Below are 13,488 nucleotides of genomic sequence, written 5' to 3'. Positions count from 1 at the left end.
TAGCGAGGGGTGTCAGGGGACTGATATTTTATTAAAAAGCCTTGTAGAACCATCTGACACTTTAAACCATGCACAAGTGTAACTAGATACAATTACCATTTTGAAAATTAAAAACCAAATTCATTAAAAGCACCGAGGCAAAGAAAGGAACCAGAACAACAACAGAAAACCATGGGATTAAACTAACTTTTCAAAAGCAGCAAAATTCTCTTTTTGCTTTTAAAAATCACGTTGCCTTGAGTAGGAAATGCTCGGTTGCTGTGAAGGGTGCAGGTTGCTGGTCAGTTAGGTTTTGCTGCAAATCAGCTCCCTAGAGAGAAAGGGGCCGTGAGAGCCTTCCTCTTCTGACTGTACCCTGTGGGCCCCGCATCGTGGTGGCATCAAGAGAAGCCAGGAGAGGTGCTTGGGATGTGAAGAGTCCCTCTCCCTGGATATGTCCCCTGAGACACCCCGAGTCTCAGGGTCTCTGCGTCCTTCTGGAGATGAAGAGGGAGATGTCAGGCAGGGTACCAAGCATGCAACTCTGTAACATTTCTTTTTCCAAAATATGTTTGGATGTAGGAACAGGGGACTTCTTTTTTTTTTTTTTAGAGATTTTATTTATTTATTTGAGAGAGAGAGAGAATGAGAGATAGAAAGCACGAGAGGGAAGAGGGTCAAAGGGAGAAGCAGACTCCCCGCCGAGCAGGGAGCCCGATGTGGGACTCGATCCCGGGACTCCAGGATCATGACCTGAGCCGAAGGCAGTCGCTTAACCAACTGAGCCACCCAGGCGCCCGGAACAGGGGACTTCTATGCGTGAAGGGTGTGCAGTGGGAGGTGGTAGGTGACTTTCATGATACTCCTGGCAGAACCTCTCCTACACCTTCTCTGCCCCCCCGGAATTCTAACTTGGGGGAGGGTGGCAGCTTCCTCAAAGAAAAACTTTCCTTTTGAGGGGAGTTTTCTCCTCTTTACGGACTGATGTGAACGGCTCTCCAGGGTGTGTTGTTCGATGGGAAAAAGCAAGAGGCTTACCAGTGTTTCCAGTATGCTGACATCTGTGTTGCAGAAATGGGGAGAAAGAATGTGATTACATATGCGCGTGTAGTCACTGTGAAAATGTTCCCAGCAGCTCATAAAACTGGCTTTCTCTCTCCTGGAAGCAGGGAGATCAGGTGGGAGGAAGAGCTTTCATTGTGTACCCTTTGGGAGCTTTTGGGTTTTGAGCCTTGTGAATTTCTTTTACGTTTTCAGGGAATAAAATTTGGCTTCTCTAGGATCTGGGAGGCTTCTAATGAAGAAGCCCCCTCCGTGGTCCGTGAGCCCCTGCACCCACTCGTGGCCCCGCGCCTCCCCCTGGCGGCTCTGGGAAGCGGCCGACCTGACACAGACTCTTGACAACGTCCGTCTGGGCATCTGCCTCCTTTCCGACCGCACCCATTTCAAAATCCAATCTGTAGCGTTTTCTCTCACTTGCTTAAGCTCCGTTGTACTTACTTTGCTTTGTTTTGTTCTTTGCAGGATCCAAGTGGAGCTATTTTGGTAAGTAGAGATCTTAAATACTTAAAAAAAAAAAGATTTATTTACATTAGAGAGAGTGAGCGCGGGGGGCGGTGGAGGGGCAGAGAGAGAGAGAGCGAGAGAGAGAGAATCTCAAGCAGGCCCCGTGCCGAGCACGTGCCCGACATGGGGCTCCATCTCATGACCCTGAGATCATGACTTGAGCCGAAATCAGGAGTTGGATGCCTAACCCACTGTGCCACCCAGGCGCCCCTTAAATACTTTTTGGAGGAGATGGCTGTGTTTAATGAAAAAGCCAGAAACGCCATGATCTGTGGAGGTTATTGTGGGGGTTGAGAAGAGGGACTCTGGTATCATTAAGAGAGCACAAAGGCTTCTCTAAAGAACCGTTCCACACGGGCTGCGTGCCGTACTTTCCCCAAGTGCAGGAGCCTGCTCTGTGCACTCAAACTGTGAATCCTAGCATTCCAGTTTCCAGATTCCTGCAAGGATTTCTGCCAGACCTCCCAGGTGAATGTGCCTCGGTTACCTCTAGGCTGCAAGGGCCTTGGGTGGGAGAGAGACCTTCTCCTCCGTGGGGCATTTATTCTACAATAAATAAAGCATAAAGGGCTCCTTTCTGGAAGTTTGGCTCAGACCCCAGAATTTAAGCTGTCCGCGTGTCTAGAATTAACGTCTTGTTGCCATGTTCATAAGCATGCGGAGCGCAGAGGTGGTGATGGCCCGTCCTTGCTGAGAGAGGGATGCCTGCCCCGTGCGTGAGGAGGGAGAGGGATGTGAAGTATGCAGCGGGGTTTCCGGGGGATTGGGTCAAGAATGACATTCGCCATCTCTGGCAGGCCTGCAAGATAAGCAGCTTGAAATCAGCTCAGCCGGTGCGTGAAATGGACTGGAAATTTGGCCATCAGCTGGGGCGGGAACCGGAGGCGGGGTGCCAGGTCCACAGACAAGTGCGAGAATGTTAATAATGTCTTGGGAGGGACAGTCAGGAGCACTGGGCAAGATAGATTGTTCTGGAAAGAGGAGGCTGGAACTGGCCTCCCTGGCACGGGAGGAGCGGTGACAGGCAGAGGATTTGATCACCACAGCGGAAGCAGAATCCACAGCAAGGTCTGACTTATATTTGCAAAAGCTAGCCTTTAGCTGTTTGTTAGCCTGGGAGGCATAGAAAAGTCACTGAGTTAATTCGCCAACCCCCTATAGGCCAAGGTCTCCTCGGCTCCGGCGTTGCATGGCTCCATCATTATGTACTTCCTTGTGCAGGACATGCTGCTAAGTGGGTGGGTAATTAGAAGGGGAGGCTGTGCTCTGTAGCTAGGAGTACTTACAGCTCCCAATTCAAAGCTGAATAGAGAATGGCAGATAATGAATAAATGGTTCAGTGCTCTGAGGGTTCCGAGGAAAGAGAATGCTAGGGCTGGATGGTCAAGGAAGGTGCCCTGGAGGGGGAGGGCTTTCACCTGGACCTTTGAGGATGGAGAGGATTCAGTGGGGGTAGGAAGGACGTGCTGTTGGCTGAGATGATGATGGCGTCACATGAGCGGAGGCAAGAGACAACAAGATGGTATCGGGGGGGGGGGCAACATCTACAGAAAGAGTTCCAGGGGAGTGATTGACTCTTAAGGTCAGAAACAGAGGTTGGATCGAACAGGGGAGACATGGAGGGGCAGGCTGGACCCTTCTCATTTTGTCCCAGAGATGGAGGGGCAGGGCAGGGAGTAATCTGTGTTTTAGGGAGAGTCACGTGGTGGTGGGGGCTGGAGAGGGAAGGATGGTGGGGGGCAGGAAGGTGTCTGGCCTTTGCAGAATTCCTATCTGAGGTCTTCACATCCAGCTTGGGGATGGCAGTCAGAGGGAAGGAGAGGCCAGGCAAATGACTCGACCCAGGAAGACTGAGTGGAGTCTGGGCCTCAGGGCTCCTCGGGAGGGAGGCTCGCCGTGTGGCGGGTGACGGGAGCAGCGCAGAAGCATTCCTTCTGGACCGGCAGCTCTGGTCGGCCCTCCCTCCCCCTTGCCCTGCACCCCCCGAGCAGTGCTCTGCTGAGGAAGCAGAGGGCAGAGTCTAATGGTGCGTGACATGCATGGGCTGAGCGCAGAGACAAATCTGGCTTTTGATGAGTGCACGGAGTGCACATGATGTGGGGTCAGCCGTCGGTGGGGGCCGGTGAAGGAGGACGGATGCAGGCTGGCCAGGGAGGCGGACAGGTCCAGGCCGGCAAGCTGGCACCCGGGGAAACAGAGGGCCTGGCATGGGTGCTACGGGGGAAATGGTTTCCAAGCCATGAGGGCCGCACTGAATGAGGCAAGTCCAACCAAATGCCACGTGTTGGTTTTCCCAGGGTGCAGACCTCAGCTACTTTGCACGTAGATGCTGCTGAGTCATCCTGTCCAGGGGCCTCCCGCGGCCTGGAACACGGGGTAGGACTTCTAGAAGCACATGGAAAGAGAACCTTACTCCCATTCCCCCTCCACAAAGTCACCAGGCTGACCTCCCTGCTGGCCCGCCTGGAGACAGGAGGACCATCTGATGGCCAAGCTGGGGCCCGCCCTGCCCCTGGGCACCCCTCCGGGGCGGCTGAAGCAGCAGCTGGAGGTGTGCTGGGTTTAGAATTGCTGAGCAGGCCCTCCCCACCGGAAATCAGTCCCAGATCAATCCTGCTGAGCCCCAGCAGCTCTGCCAACTCTGGGGGGGGGGGGGCAGTTGCAAGTCAGGTTGCCCTGTGAGGGAATGATCAACTCCAGCTTGCTGAAGTGAATCTCTGCCGTTAGAAGTCAAGGTAGCAGGGGCCCTCGTGCAGTGGGGGTGGTGGGAAGGAGGTGCGAGGTGGGGGCTGGTCATGTTTAGTTCCTTGGTATGGGGGCTGTGTTCAGATGGTGAGGAGTCCTCAAGCCGTTCACTGATGATGCACTGTTCTGTATGAGTATTATATGCAATAAAAGAGTTAACAAATTCCAGCTGGCTGGGAGAGTCATCCTTACCCTGGAAGTTTTTTGGCCCTTTCCCACAAAAACCAAAAAAAAAAAAAAAACCAAAAAAAAAAACCCCCTTAGGATGTTCAAAACAACAGAGCAACCAAAAAGAATGACTGTGTTGGAACCAAGGACCTAAGAGCACGTCATGTGAGCAGAGAGTGGGCCCCGCGTTCCAGCCCTGAGCACACTTGACATTGCTTTGGTGCTCCCCAGATGTGAGCTCGCTCAGACACAGAAACCACTGTCTGCTAGAGATCTGGGAGGAATCAGATAAGCCTTCCAAAGGAGATGGGATATAAGCTCCTGGAGGGGGTGGGCGTCCCACCTCTCCTGGAGTCCAGGGCCCTCCGGGCCAGCCCCTCCATCCTGGTGCAGGGAACTCTGGTGTGATGGTGGCTTGGCCTGGGGATGCAGGAGAGTAGCCTGCAGCCCCTCACCGACCCTCCTGCCCAGCTTCTCTGCGGTGGCTGGAAGGCCCTGGGCTCTGGCAAGACTCCCTGGGATCCAGGCACTGCCCCTGCATTCCTCGGGCTGCTCTTTCTCCTTCGTCCCAGACCAGAGATTCCCTGGCTTAAAGGATTTCCTTTGAGAATCAGGAAAGGATCCTCCACAGGGCCAAAACTCTGGTTCTCTAGGCTCCTACCTCCACCCACCTTCGGTCCCGAATCTGCTGGAATATTAGGTTGCCGCAAACTTTCCCTGGCACGTGACGTCCTTCCCAGACCCTTCCCAAACCCTTCCCAAGAATGAGATGCAAAACGTGGAGGGAGGCTGGGGGAAAATCTCTCTACTTTCTATTCTGTAGTTGGGATAAAGGCGCCGTGTGGCCTCAGACTCAAATGCAGCCTGGAGAGCAGACTCAGAGCTCAAGGGCCAACTTAAGACTGCAGTGAGGGAACACGTGCAATTAAAAGGCTGATTTAATTACGAACGGGTCTTGTCTTTACCCAAGGTAGAGAGGCTCAGCCAACTCCAAACACCCCCATCACCTCTCCCCCAGTCCAGCTGCCGTCCTGAGGATGAATGGGAAGAGGCACAAAGCACTCTTGAGGAGAGAGGGGAGAAAAGCCTAGAACATGTTTTTCATACCAGGGAGCTGAATCCCTCTCCCTGTGCGTTGGGGATTTCTCTTGAGGCCAGCAATCCAACCCACTATCATTTCTGCAATCTGTGCTGTAGTTCCAGTTACTTCTAATTGAAGTTGTGACATCCAGGGTCTGTTAGGATGTGGTATGGTCCACCCACTCAGAATTATTTCTCAGCTCTTCTGAGTTGCAGAATTGAGGTTTGTGTGTTCTGGGGGCATCTTGGCCTGCATTTCAGTGTTTGCAGCCAGGTTTACCAGCTGGGTGAAACAATAAGGAAGCTAGGGTTAGTTCCTAGAGGCAGGTGTAGCGGCAGGGGAGTGGGGGGAGGCAGAAGTGGAGAGTGTGCAGAGCCCAGAACCAGGCGGACCTCCACGAATATCTGTGAGGCCACTTTCTGGCTGAATGGCCTTAGGGGAGAGTAACTTAACTTCTCCCCTCTGAACTTCAGTGTTTCCAACTACCAAATGGGTGTAAGAGCATCTACCTCCGTGGTTCTCAGAATACGGGCCTCGGATCAGCAGCGTCAGGGTCCCCTGGGACTCAGGATGCCCTAGAAGTGAAACAGGTGGAAGGAGGCTGGGAAGAAAAGCCCAATCCCTTCACTCCCGTTCTTTAGCAGTCACAAAGGCACCCTGTTTCCTCTTGTCAGAAATGCAAATTCTTGGGCCCATCCCAGATCTAACTACAAATCAAAAGCTCTGGGGCTGCCGCCCCCCCACCCCCCCAGCCTACCAGGGGGTTCTGATGTTCCTGGCTGAGAAGCACTGGCCCGCTTCAGGGAGGATTAAGTAAGACAATGTAGGCACAGAGCAAGCACCTAATACAGCTAATCACCGTTTTCTTTCCCTCCACCTCCCAGGGTGGGATTATATTAGTTAATATGTGGGAAAATGCCTTGTAAACTCTGTAGCACCGAACAATGTGAGCTCTGTTAGAAAGGGCTGGCTTCTTCATGCTTTGCTGAATTACCTGAGTTTTTAATAGCAAGGAGGTTACTGAACAAATAGGACATTTCCTTTGTGAGAAAGAAAGGGATTAAGCAAAAAAACACAGACTGCTCTTGGGCCAGAATGTTCTTTCTAGCCATGTCCTTCAGGGCAGGGTGGGGTCAGACCTTATCTCCCTCGTGCTTGCCAGACCTCTAGGGACCAGTTCCCGAGGCATCCTCAGCCTCCCCGCTCAGGCCCTGGGGAGCCTCAAGGCTGATCCTTGATTTAGGGTGCCAGGGTGGAGGCCTGAACCTGGGAAGAAATCTGAGGCTGGGCTGTTAGGATTCGGAGCTAAGTAAGCCGAGCCCCAGGCAGGAACCCTCACCCGCCTGAGGCAGAGACAAGCCTTGGGACTGCGGCGTGAGAGCGGGCTGACCAGAGCTAGGAGCGGGTCCTGTCAGGCCTCCGGCTGTGCTCCGACTTGCCCCTTCTGCTATGTGCCCCAGGCATCCAGGTGAGAGCAGAGCACAGCCCCTCCAGGAGCTGGTGAAAGCCCTTGGCAGCCCATCCCCAGCACGTAGAGAGATGAGCCCTGGGGTAAACTAGCTCCAGGAAGTAAGATTTAAGCCTGACTTCAGAGCTGGTGTGTGAAGGAGGCTCCCGGCAGGGACTGGAAAGTCTGGTTTTCCATGACGAAGAGAACGGATCAGAGATTGTTCCAGCAATCTGCTGGGAGGGAGCGAGGGCCCTCTTTCCTGCTCTGCTGCCATCCTCCTGTGCAGGGGCCACCACAGGGGTGAGGGGGGCAGGCACCACTGTGGAGCCCAGAAGCACAGCCAGACTTCCAGGGGCCACACCATGTGGCCAAGCGCCTGCCTTGGACAAAGACCGTAATTCATTGATTCTCAGATACACATTTTTTCCTACATTTTAGCGTCTCTGAAATAGGGCTTTATCATCAGTGGTGTCTGGAAGCAATGAAATAGGGTAGTTGATCCACGAGGGCTCGCTGAGAAGCACCCTGTCCCACGCCAAGAACACAAGGAAAGGAGCTGAAATGATTAATTTCCACCATGAAATAGTGAAAACAGTGGGAGCAAAGAGGTCTAAGACTAATGGCCAGTACGGACAGTGTCCAACACAGTACATAGCAACGATGGGGAACCATATTTGATTTTCAACTGTAATTTTTTCCAATTTTCAGTTCATGTATACTTTTTGGTAGTGTTCGATAGTATTACAAGTATTTATAAACAAAGTAAATTGGGCACTCTATGTGTGTGTGTTTTAACAAAAATTTTCTTTAAGGACCAAGCAAGCTCCCCAATTCCCTGACAAGCATTGGATTTTATGCCAACCAGGAAGAAAGAAATACAAGTACAGCACCTCCTTCTGTCTGTAAAGGTTGACTCAGAGCGGGTCTAGCTCTGCACAGTTTATTTAGCTCATCTTAACTTTTTAAACGATGTTGCAATCATTAACTTGTGACCAGATCAGCTCTGTGACTTCTGGGTGAACTGGATGAGACCTGTCCGGATCTCGGAAGGACACCTGCACAGTCAGGGCAAAGGGTTCATGCAGCCCCCACCTCGTGGGACAGGTGGCTCTGGAAAGGCTCCTTGGCTATGATGAAAGGGAGACTTACCTAAAGCGGGCAGCACTGACATCGGCCAATGGTGCTCAGTGCCGTGGTACAGCGACCCCTCCCTGGTGCTCCGTCTTCTGGGAAGTATGTGTGTGGAGTGGAGAAGGGAGGAAATGTGACTGAAGGTTGTAGAACAAAGATGTTTGGTAGCAAGTCTGAGGCAGTCATGCAAATGACTGTGTTTGCCTTTTAGTTTTGGCCACCAGGAAGCCCAGGGGTAAATTGATTAACTGTCTATTGTCCTATGACCTGCAAATCTAAAGAATCTTCCTCATATTGCCCTTCCAGTTTCTAGATTATTTTTCCTGCTCCTGAGCCAAAATGTTGTAACAGATAGATTTCTGGAATTTTTAGCTAGAAGGGACCTTAGAAGAGTGATACTCTCATTTTCCACCACTCTTTTATTCCACCCCCCTCCATGGATACCATTGTTTCAAAGATTTGTTTTAACGAATTAGTCTGTTAGTGAAATAGTTAATTGTCCCCATTTGTTATTATTCAAAGACAGACATAGAAGCCAATCAAAGTTTTCAGTTAGCCTAAGATAATTGGCTCGCACTCATTCCACCATATTGAGTGACTACCGAGGGCCGAGGATTGGACTAGATGCTGGAGAAATGGTGACTGGGGCATGGCGTCCTCCGTTGCGGGACTGTGAATCCCGGAGGACACCGTGAATTAGACAGGGCCTTCCAGTACAGAGAGAAGCAGCATGGACGAGACCTCACCTAGTGTTTAGGGGGAAGGACTAGAGAACGCTTCCGGGAGAAGGGACTATCTAAGTTGAGACCTGGAGGACACATAAAAGCTAGCCAGGCAAAGGGCAAGGGGTAGAAGGGCACCGGGGGCCGAGGGACAAATTGTGCCGTGACCACCTAGGCTGGGTCGTTCCGGGGACTAGCAAGGAACTCGATGTGAGGGGCTGGGGCTGGGGAGACGGGCCGGGGCCAGAGCGCAAGGAGCTTGTGAGCCAGCTGAGCAGGTGGGGCCTCATTCTGGAGGCAGCTGGGGACTGCTGGAACATTCCAAGTCGAAACCTGAGGTGATCAGGTAAGCATTTTAGAAGGATCACCACGGCTGCAAAGTGGAGAGTGAAAAGAGTGTGAAACGCTAGAGAAAGGGAATTCAAAGGGATGTGGGAGAGGGGCTGGGGGGGGCGGAACCAACAGAGGGGTAATAGGGGTCTTGACCTGTTGGTAATTCAGCTGGAAATGTTGACACCTAATAGAAATGTAGACACAGTGCAGCCTGATTGTGGATGAGTGTCTGTCTCTGTTCAGACTGGCATTCAGACTGCCATATTGCCTAGGAGGGACCCCGGGATGTGGGAGGGTTGGGGTGCGGACACTGATATAGCCAAATCCCACCCCCATTTACGAATGAGGCAAGGGAAACTCAGTTCCACAGTGATCCAAACACAGCATGGGGTGCCGAGCCAGGACCAGCAACTTGGGTCTCCTGATTCCCATCCCATGTGCTTTCCTGGTCGTTCGGTGGATGCTCATTATAAAAATTATAAAATAAGCAGGTGTTGCATGCCTTACACTGCACATCATGACATTGTGTAAATGCCATGGAGGAAAGGCAGTGATTTTTTTTTTTTTAATTTGAGAGAGAGAGAGAGAGAGCACGCGCGCACATGAGACAGGGGAGGGGCAGAGGGACAAGCAGACTCCCTGCTGAGCCGGGAGCCCGAAGAGGGACTCGATCCCGGGACTCCAGGATCATGACCCGAGCAGAAGGCAGTCGCTTAACCAACTGAGCCACCCAGGCGCCCCAAGGCAGTGATTTTTTTTTTTAAAGTAAATAATCAAATTTGCCAGGAACAGATTATGCCAAATTAACTTGTTTTTCTTCCCCTCCTCAGGACAAAAGGCTTAGTGGTTGGAGAAAACACAATAGACTTAATACCTTTTGGCATAGATAAACATTTGATCCGGTTCCTTGTGCTACACTCATGGGAAATGGAGATCAAAGCCCTGTGTGGTTGCTAGGGGGGAAAAATCAATAGAATCCAGCCATTGTTACTGTTGGCAACACGTGGCTGTCACTCGTGTCAGGGTTCCTCTAGGGGCCATCCTGAACCAATTTCCTTCTCAGGTTCTCAGGAAGAGGATGGGCAGCCAGAGAAGGGTGGTGATGGGGGCCAGAAGGGACCGCAGTGGGAGGGAGAACAGGAAGCAGAGGAAGAACCTGGCTGAAGAAGCGGGTCAGACAAGTGGATCAAAGCAGTGGCCGGGCGGCACCCGGGCGGCAGAGCAGAAGGAGCTTCTGGGGCGCGTCGTGTGAGTGCGGCTGCCGCAGGACCAGGGCCAGCCTGCAAAGACCGAAAGGACGGGGAAAGCCGGCTTGCGTGCTCTATCCCTCTGGTTCCCGGGGAAGGAGGGCGCGCGCGCGTGCACACACACACACACACACACACACACACACACACACACACACACACAAGCACAGACGCACGCCCACATCCACATTCACGTGTGTAGCTACGTTCTTAGGTGCGTCTACACTCACACACACTCACATTCCCATCCCCTAGCCAGGGAACTGGAGTGTGCCTCTCAGCCGGCTTCTGACTTACGGCATGTGCCTCACAGCTTGGAGAGGCACTCAGGTGAGATCTTAAAGTGACTCCTCCGTGCTTCCTTCTGGCAGCTCCCCAAGGGTCTCCCTGGCTCCTGACAAACCTTTTGGTGTGATGCTTCAACTTGTGCACCAGCAAGGATGATGTTGGGAATGTGCCACCTTTTGGTGTGATGCTTCAACTTGTGCACCAGCAAGGATGACGTTGGGAATGTGCCATCAGTGAGTGAGACTGAGTGTGCAAGTCACACTGAGTGTGCAAAGCTGCTTGGTCAGAAAACTTGTTACACCTTGGAGAAAAATGAAGTGTAGGAACCTGACATTCTCCGCACGTAACTGCCCCACGAAGCATAGATACTTCTACTAACAGCCAAGCGCTTACTTCCGGGAGAAGATTAACTTGTCCAGTTATCACTGGAGAAGTTCTTCCCTCAATGGCGTTTTTTTTGTTTTGTTTTTTTTTAGCATAAGCCTGCTGCAGGCAGTGCTCCAGGGCCTCTGCAGGGCACGGGGTAAGCAAGGAGCCATTCCAGCCTCAAGGAGAGTCATCCAGAAAGAGGATGTAGCCCGCCCCCCCCCCCCCCCCCGCCGGGGGCGGGGTGCTGCTCAGGCAGATGCACTGACCCCAGCCCAGGGAAGATGCTCAGGAAACATTTGTTGAATGAACGAAGGAATGAATGGTTTATTTCTCTGTTTATTTTTGGCTCTGGGAGTCAGGGAAGGCACCAGAGAGAGGGTAACACTTGATCTGGGATGATAGGGTTTCAGAGGTGAAAGCAGGCTGAAATGCAATGCCACATCACCATGCATATCTCATTCGAAGTAAAAGGAGACCCAGAGGGAACCCTGGATTTGTTTTCCGGTGAGGTGAAGGGGAGAACTTGCTCTAAAAGTTTGGCAAACAGCCCACAAGAGAAAAAGGAAGCATTGAGATAATTTAGCTCAGGAGGGCCTGGGGCCCAGCATGTCTTGGGAGCCTGTCACTTCTGGACAGTGATCTTATGCCACCACGTTCATTCCTCACAATGGGAATGGGAGGTGCAGGCTGCCACTTTCATTGTGTGAGTGAAGCTCGGGGACTCTGGGCAATGTGCCCGAGGTCACACAGCTTGGTGCATGGCCAGATGGCTCCAGAGCCCTTGACAATCCTTTTGTTCTTCACGCTTCTCGGGAAAGGAGATAGGAGGAAGTAGCCTGGACGGAGTACCTCAGGTGTGAGAGACCCATGAAAAAACCAGTTTTCTCACTAAAAAAGGAAAACCGAGGGAGTAGCTTTGCATAACAGCAAGACAGCGATAGGTCAGCTATCAGAAAGCACTTCCTTCTTGTGAAAGCTGGTAAGTGAAGAATTGAGTCACCATCGGGTCCATGGTTCGAGGCCAGTCATCCTTCACTTTAGTTCAGCTTCCCCCCGGGGTGACTGCAGAAAGTTCGAGTCTTTTATCAGATCTCTTTTTTTCATTATTTCCAGACTCCCCAGGGAATACTGATCAGGTCACAGATGTCCTCCATCACTGTTCTTCCCCTCTAGCTCTGGACAGGCAGCCAGGGCTTCCCCATGGCTGTAACCGCAGCTGCTGCCTGGGCTCCGTGCCCACTAAAGCGCACTGGGAGCCACCTCGGTGGCCGGGGTCAGAGGCCCGCCTTGCTGCTTACGGGCACAGTGACTTTGGGCTTATCATCCAACCCCTGTGGCCCTGTCACCTCCTCTATTAAATGAGAGTATGCTGCCCATATCATAGGGCCCTTATGCAGATTAAATTAATTACTACACATTAAGCATATAGAATGAGGGTTGGCAAACTCTGCCCCATGGGCCAAATGCAGCCCACCACCTGTTGTTGTTGTTTTTTTTTTTTTAGATTTTATTTATTTGACAAAAAGAGAGAGCAAGCACAAGCAGGGGGAACGGCAGGCAGAGGGAGAGGGAGAAGCAGACTCTCTACAGAGCAGGGAGCCCGATGCGGGACTCGATCCCAGGACCCTGGGATCATGACCTGAGCCGAAGGCAGACGCTTAACTGACTGAGCCCCCCAGGTGCCCCCACCACCTGTTTTTGTAGATAACATTTTCTGGGCACGCAGCTGTACTCACCCATTTACACAGTGCCTAGGAGGCTATGGTGAGGCTATGGTGAAATGAGGCAGGACTGGGTAGTAGTGACAGAAACCGTACAGCCCGCAAATCCTAAAATATTGGCGATTTGGCCGTCTGCCAGAAAATGTAGCCAAGCTCTGATATAGAATGATGCCTGGCACATAGTGAGCGCTCATTACATGGTAGCCAAAACAACAACAACAAAAAACCTCATCGGGTCCTAGAATTTAACAAACAAACAAACAAACAAACAAACAGTTCAGGCCCTGGGATGACACAAGGCAATTGCAGTCTAAAAGGAAAATCCTAAACCAGATCTCTCTGTCCACAGTGCTCCCTGAGAGCAACGATCAACCCTTTCCCAAGGGTCCCCCACCGGCACATAGGCACCAGTCTTGCTCTTCTGGCCTGGAGTCCTCCTGACTATGTTCCCTCTTCCCTGTCTCCAGGCCTCTATTCCTCTTTCTGGCCCCAGGATGACTCACAATGAGAGCACCCAATCCTTGTAAGAAACACCTCCTCCACACTGTCTGATCCGGTCCGGCCAAGGCAGTCACGATAGTCTAGTCCCGGCCTCAGCCTCTGCACTACGAACATTCCGGGCAGGATAACTCTTTGTTGTGGGGGGCTGTCCTGTGCATTGCAGGATGTTTAGCCGCATCTCTGGCCT

The 13,488-nt window shown here is 52.1% G+C and overlaps 1 protein-coding gene and 1 long non-coding RNA gene across 10 annotated transcripts in view; one reads left to right on the top strand and one right to left on the bottom strand.

The window, feature by feature from the left end:
• CA12 (carbonic anhydrase 12) overlaps window positions 1-13,488 on the top strand; it is a 56,027-nt gene that overhangs the window by 4,374 nt on the left and 38,165 nt on the right. For 8 of the 9 annotated variants that reach the window (XM_025884068.2, XM_073877148.1, XM_025884066.2 and 5 more), the window contains exon 2: window positions 1,504-1,524. The exons of the other annotated variant lie outside the window; for it this stretch is intronic. In XM_025884068.2, coding sequence (XP_025739853.1) covers window positions 1,504-1,524 — 21 coding nt within the window. The remainder of the gene's footprint in view (window positions 1-1,503; window positions 1,525-13,488) is intronic. 9 annotated transcript variants of the gene reach the window in all.
• Window positions 7,898-10,201, bottom strand: LOC141370065 (uncharacterized). The gene is made up of 3 exons (XR_012373761.1): window positions 10,050-10,201; window positions 8,139-8,212; window positions 7,898-8,044 (listed from the first exon to the last, which is right to left on the bottom strand). It is a non-coding gene; the product is annotated as an uncharacterized lncRNA (long non-coding RNA).

The sequence above is a fragment of the Callorhinus ursinus genome, unplaced genomic scaffold (assembly GCF_003265705.2).
Source record: "Callorhinus ursinus isolate GAN/ISIS: 27379988/994484 unplaced genomic scaffold, GSC_fseal_2.0 scaffold25, whole genome shotgun sequence".
NCBI classification, from domain to species: domain Eukaryota; kingdom Metazoa; phylum Chordata; class Mammalia; order Carnivora; family Otariidae; genus Callorhinus; species Callorhinus ursinus.
The sequence above is the reverse complement of the archived record's forward strand: the minus strand, read 5'-3'. Positions and strand labels throughout refer to the sequence as shown.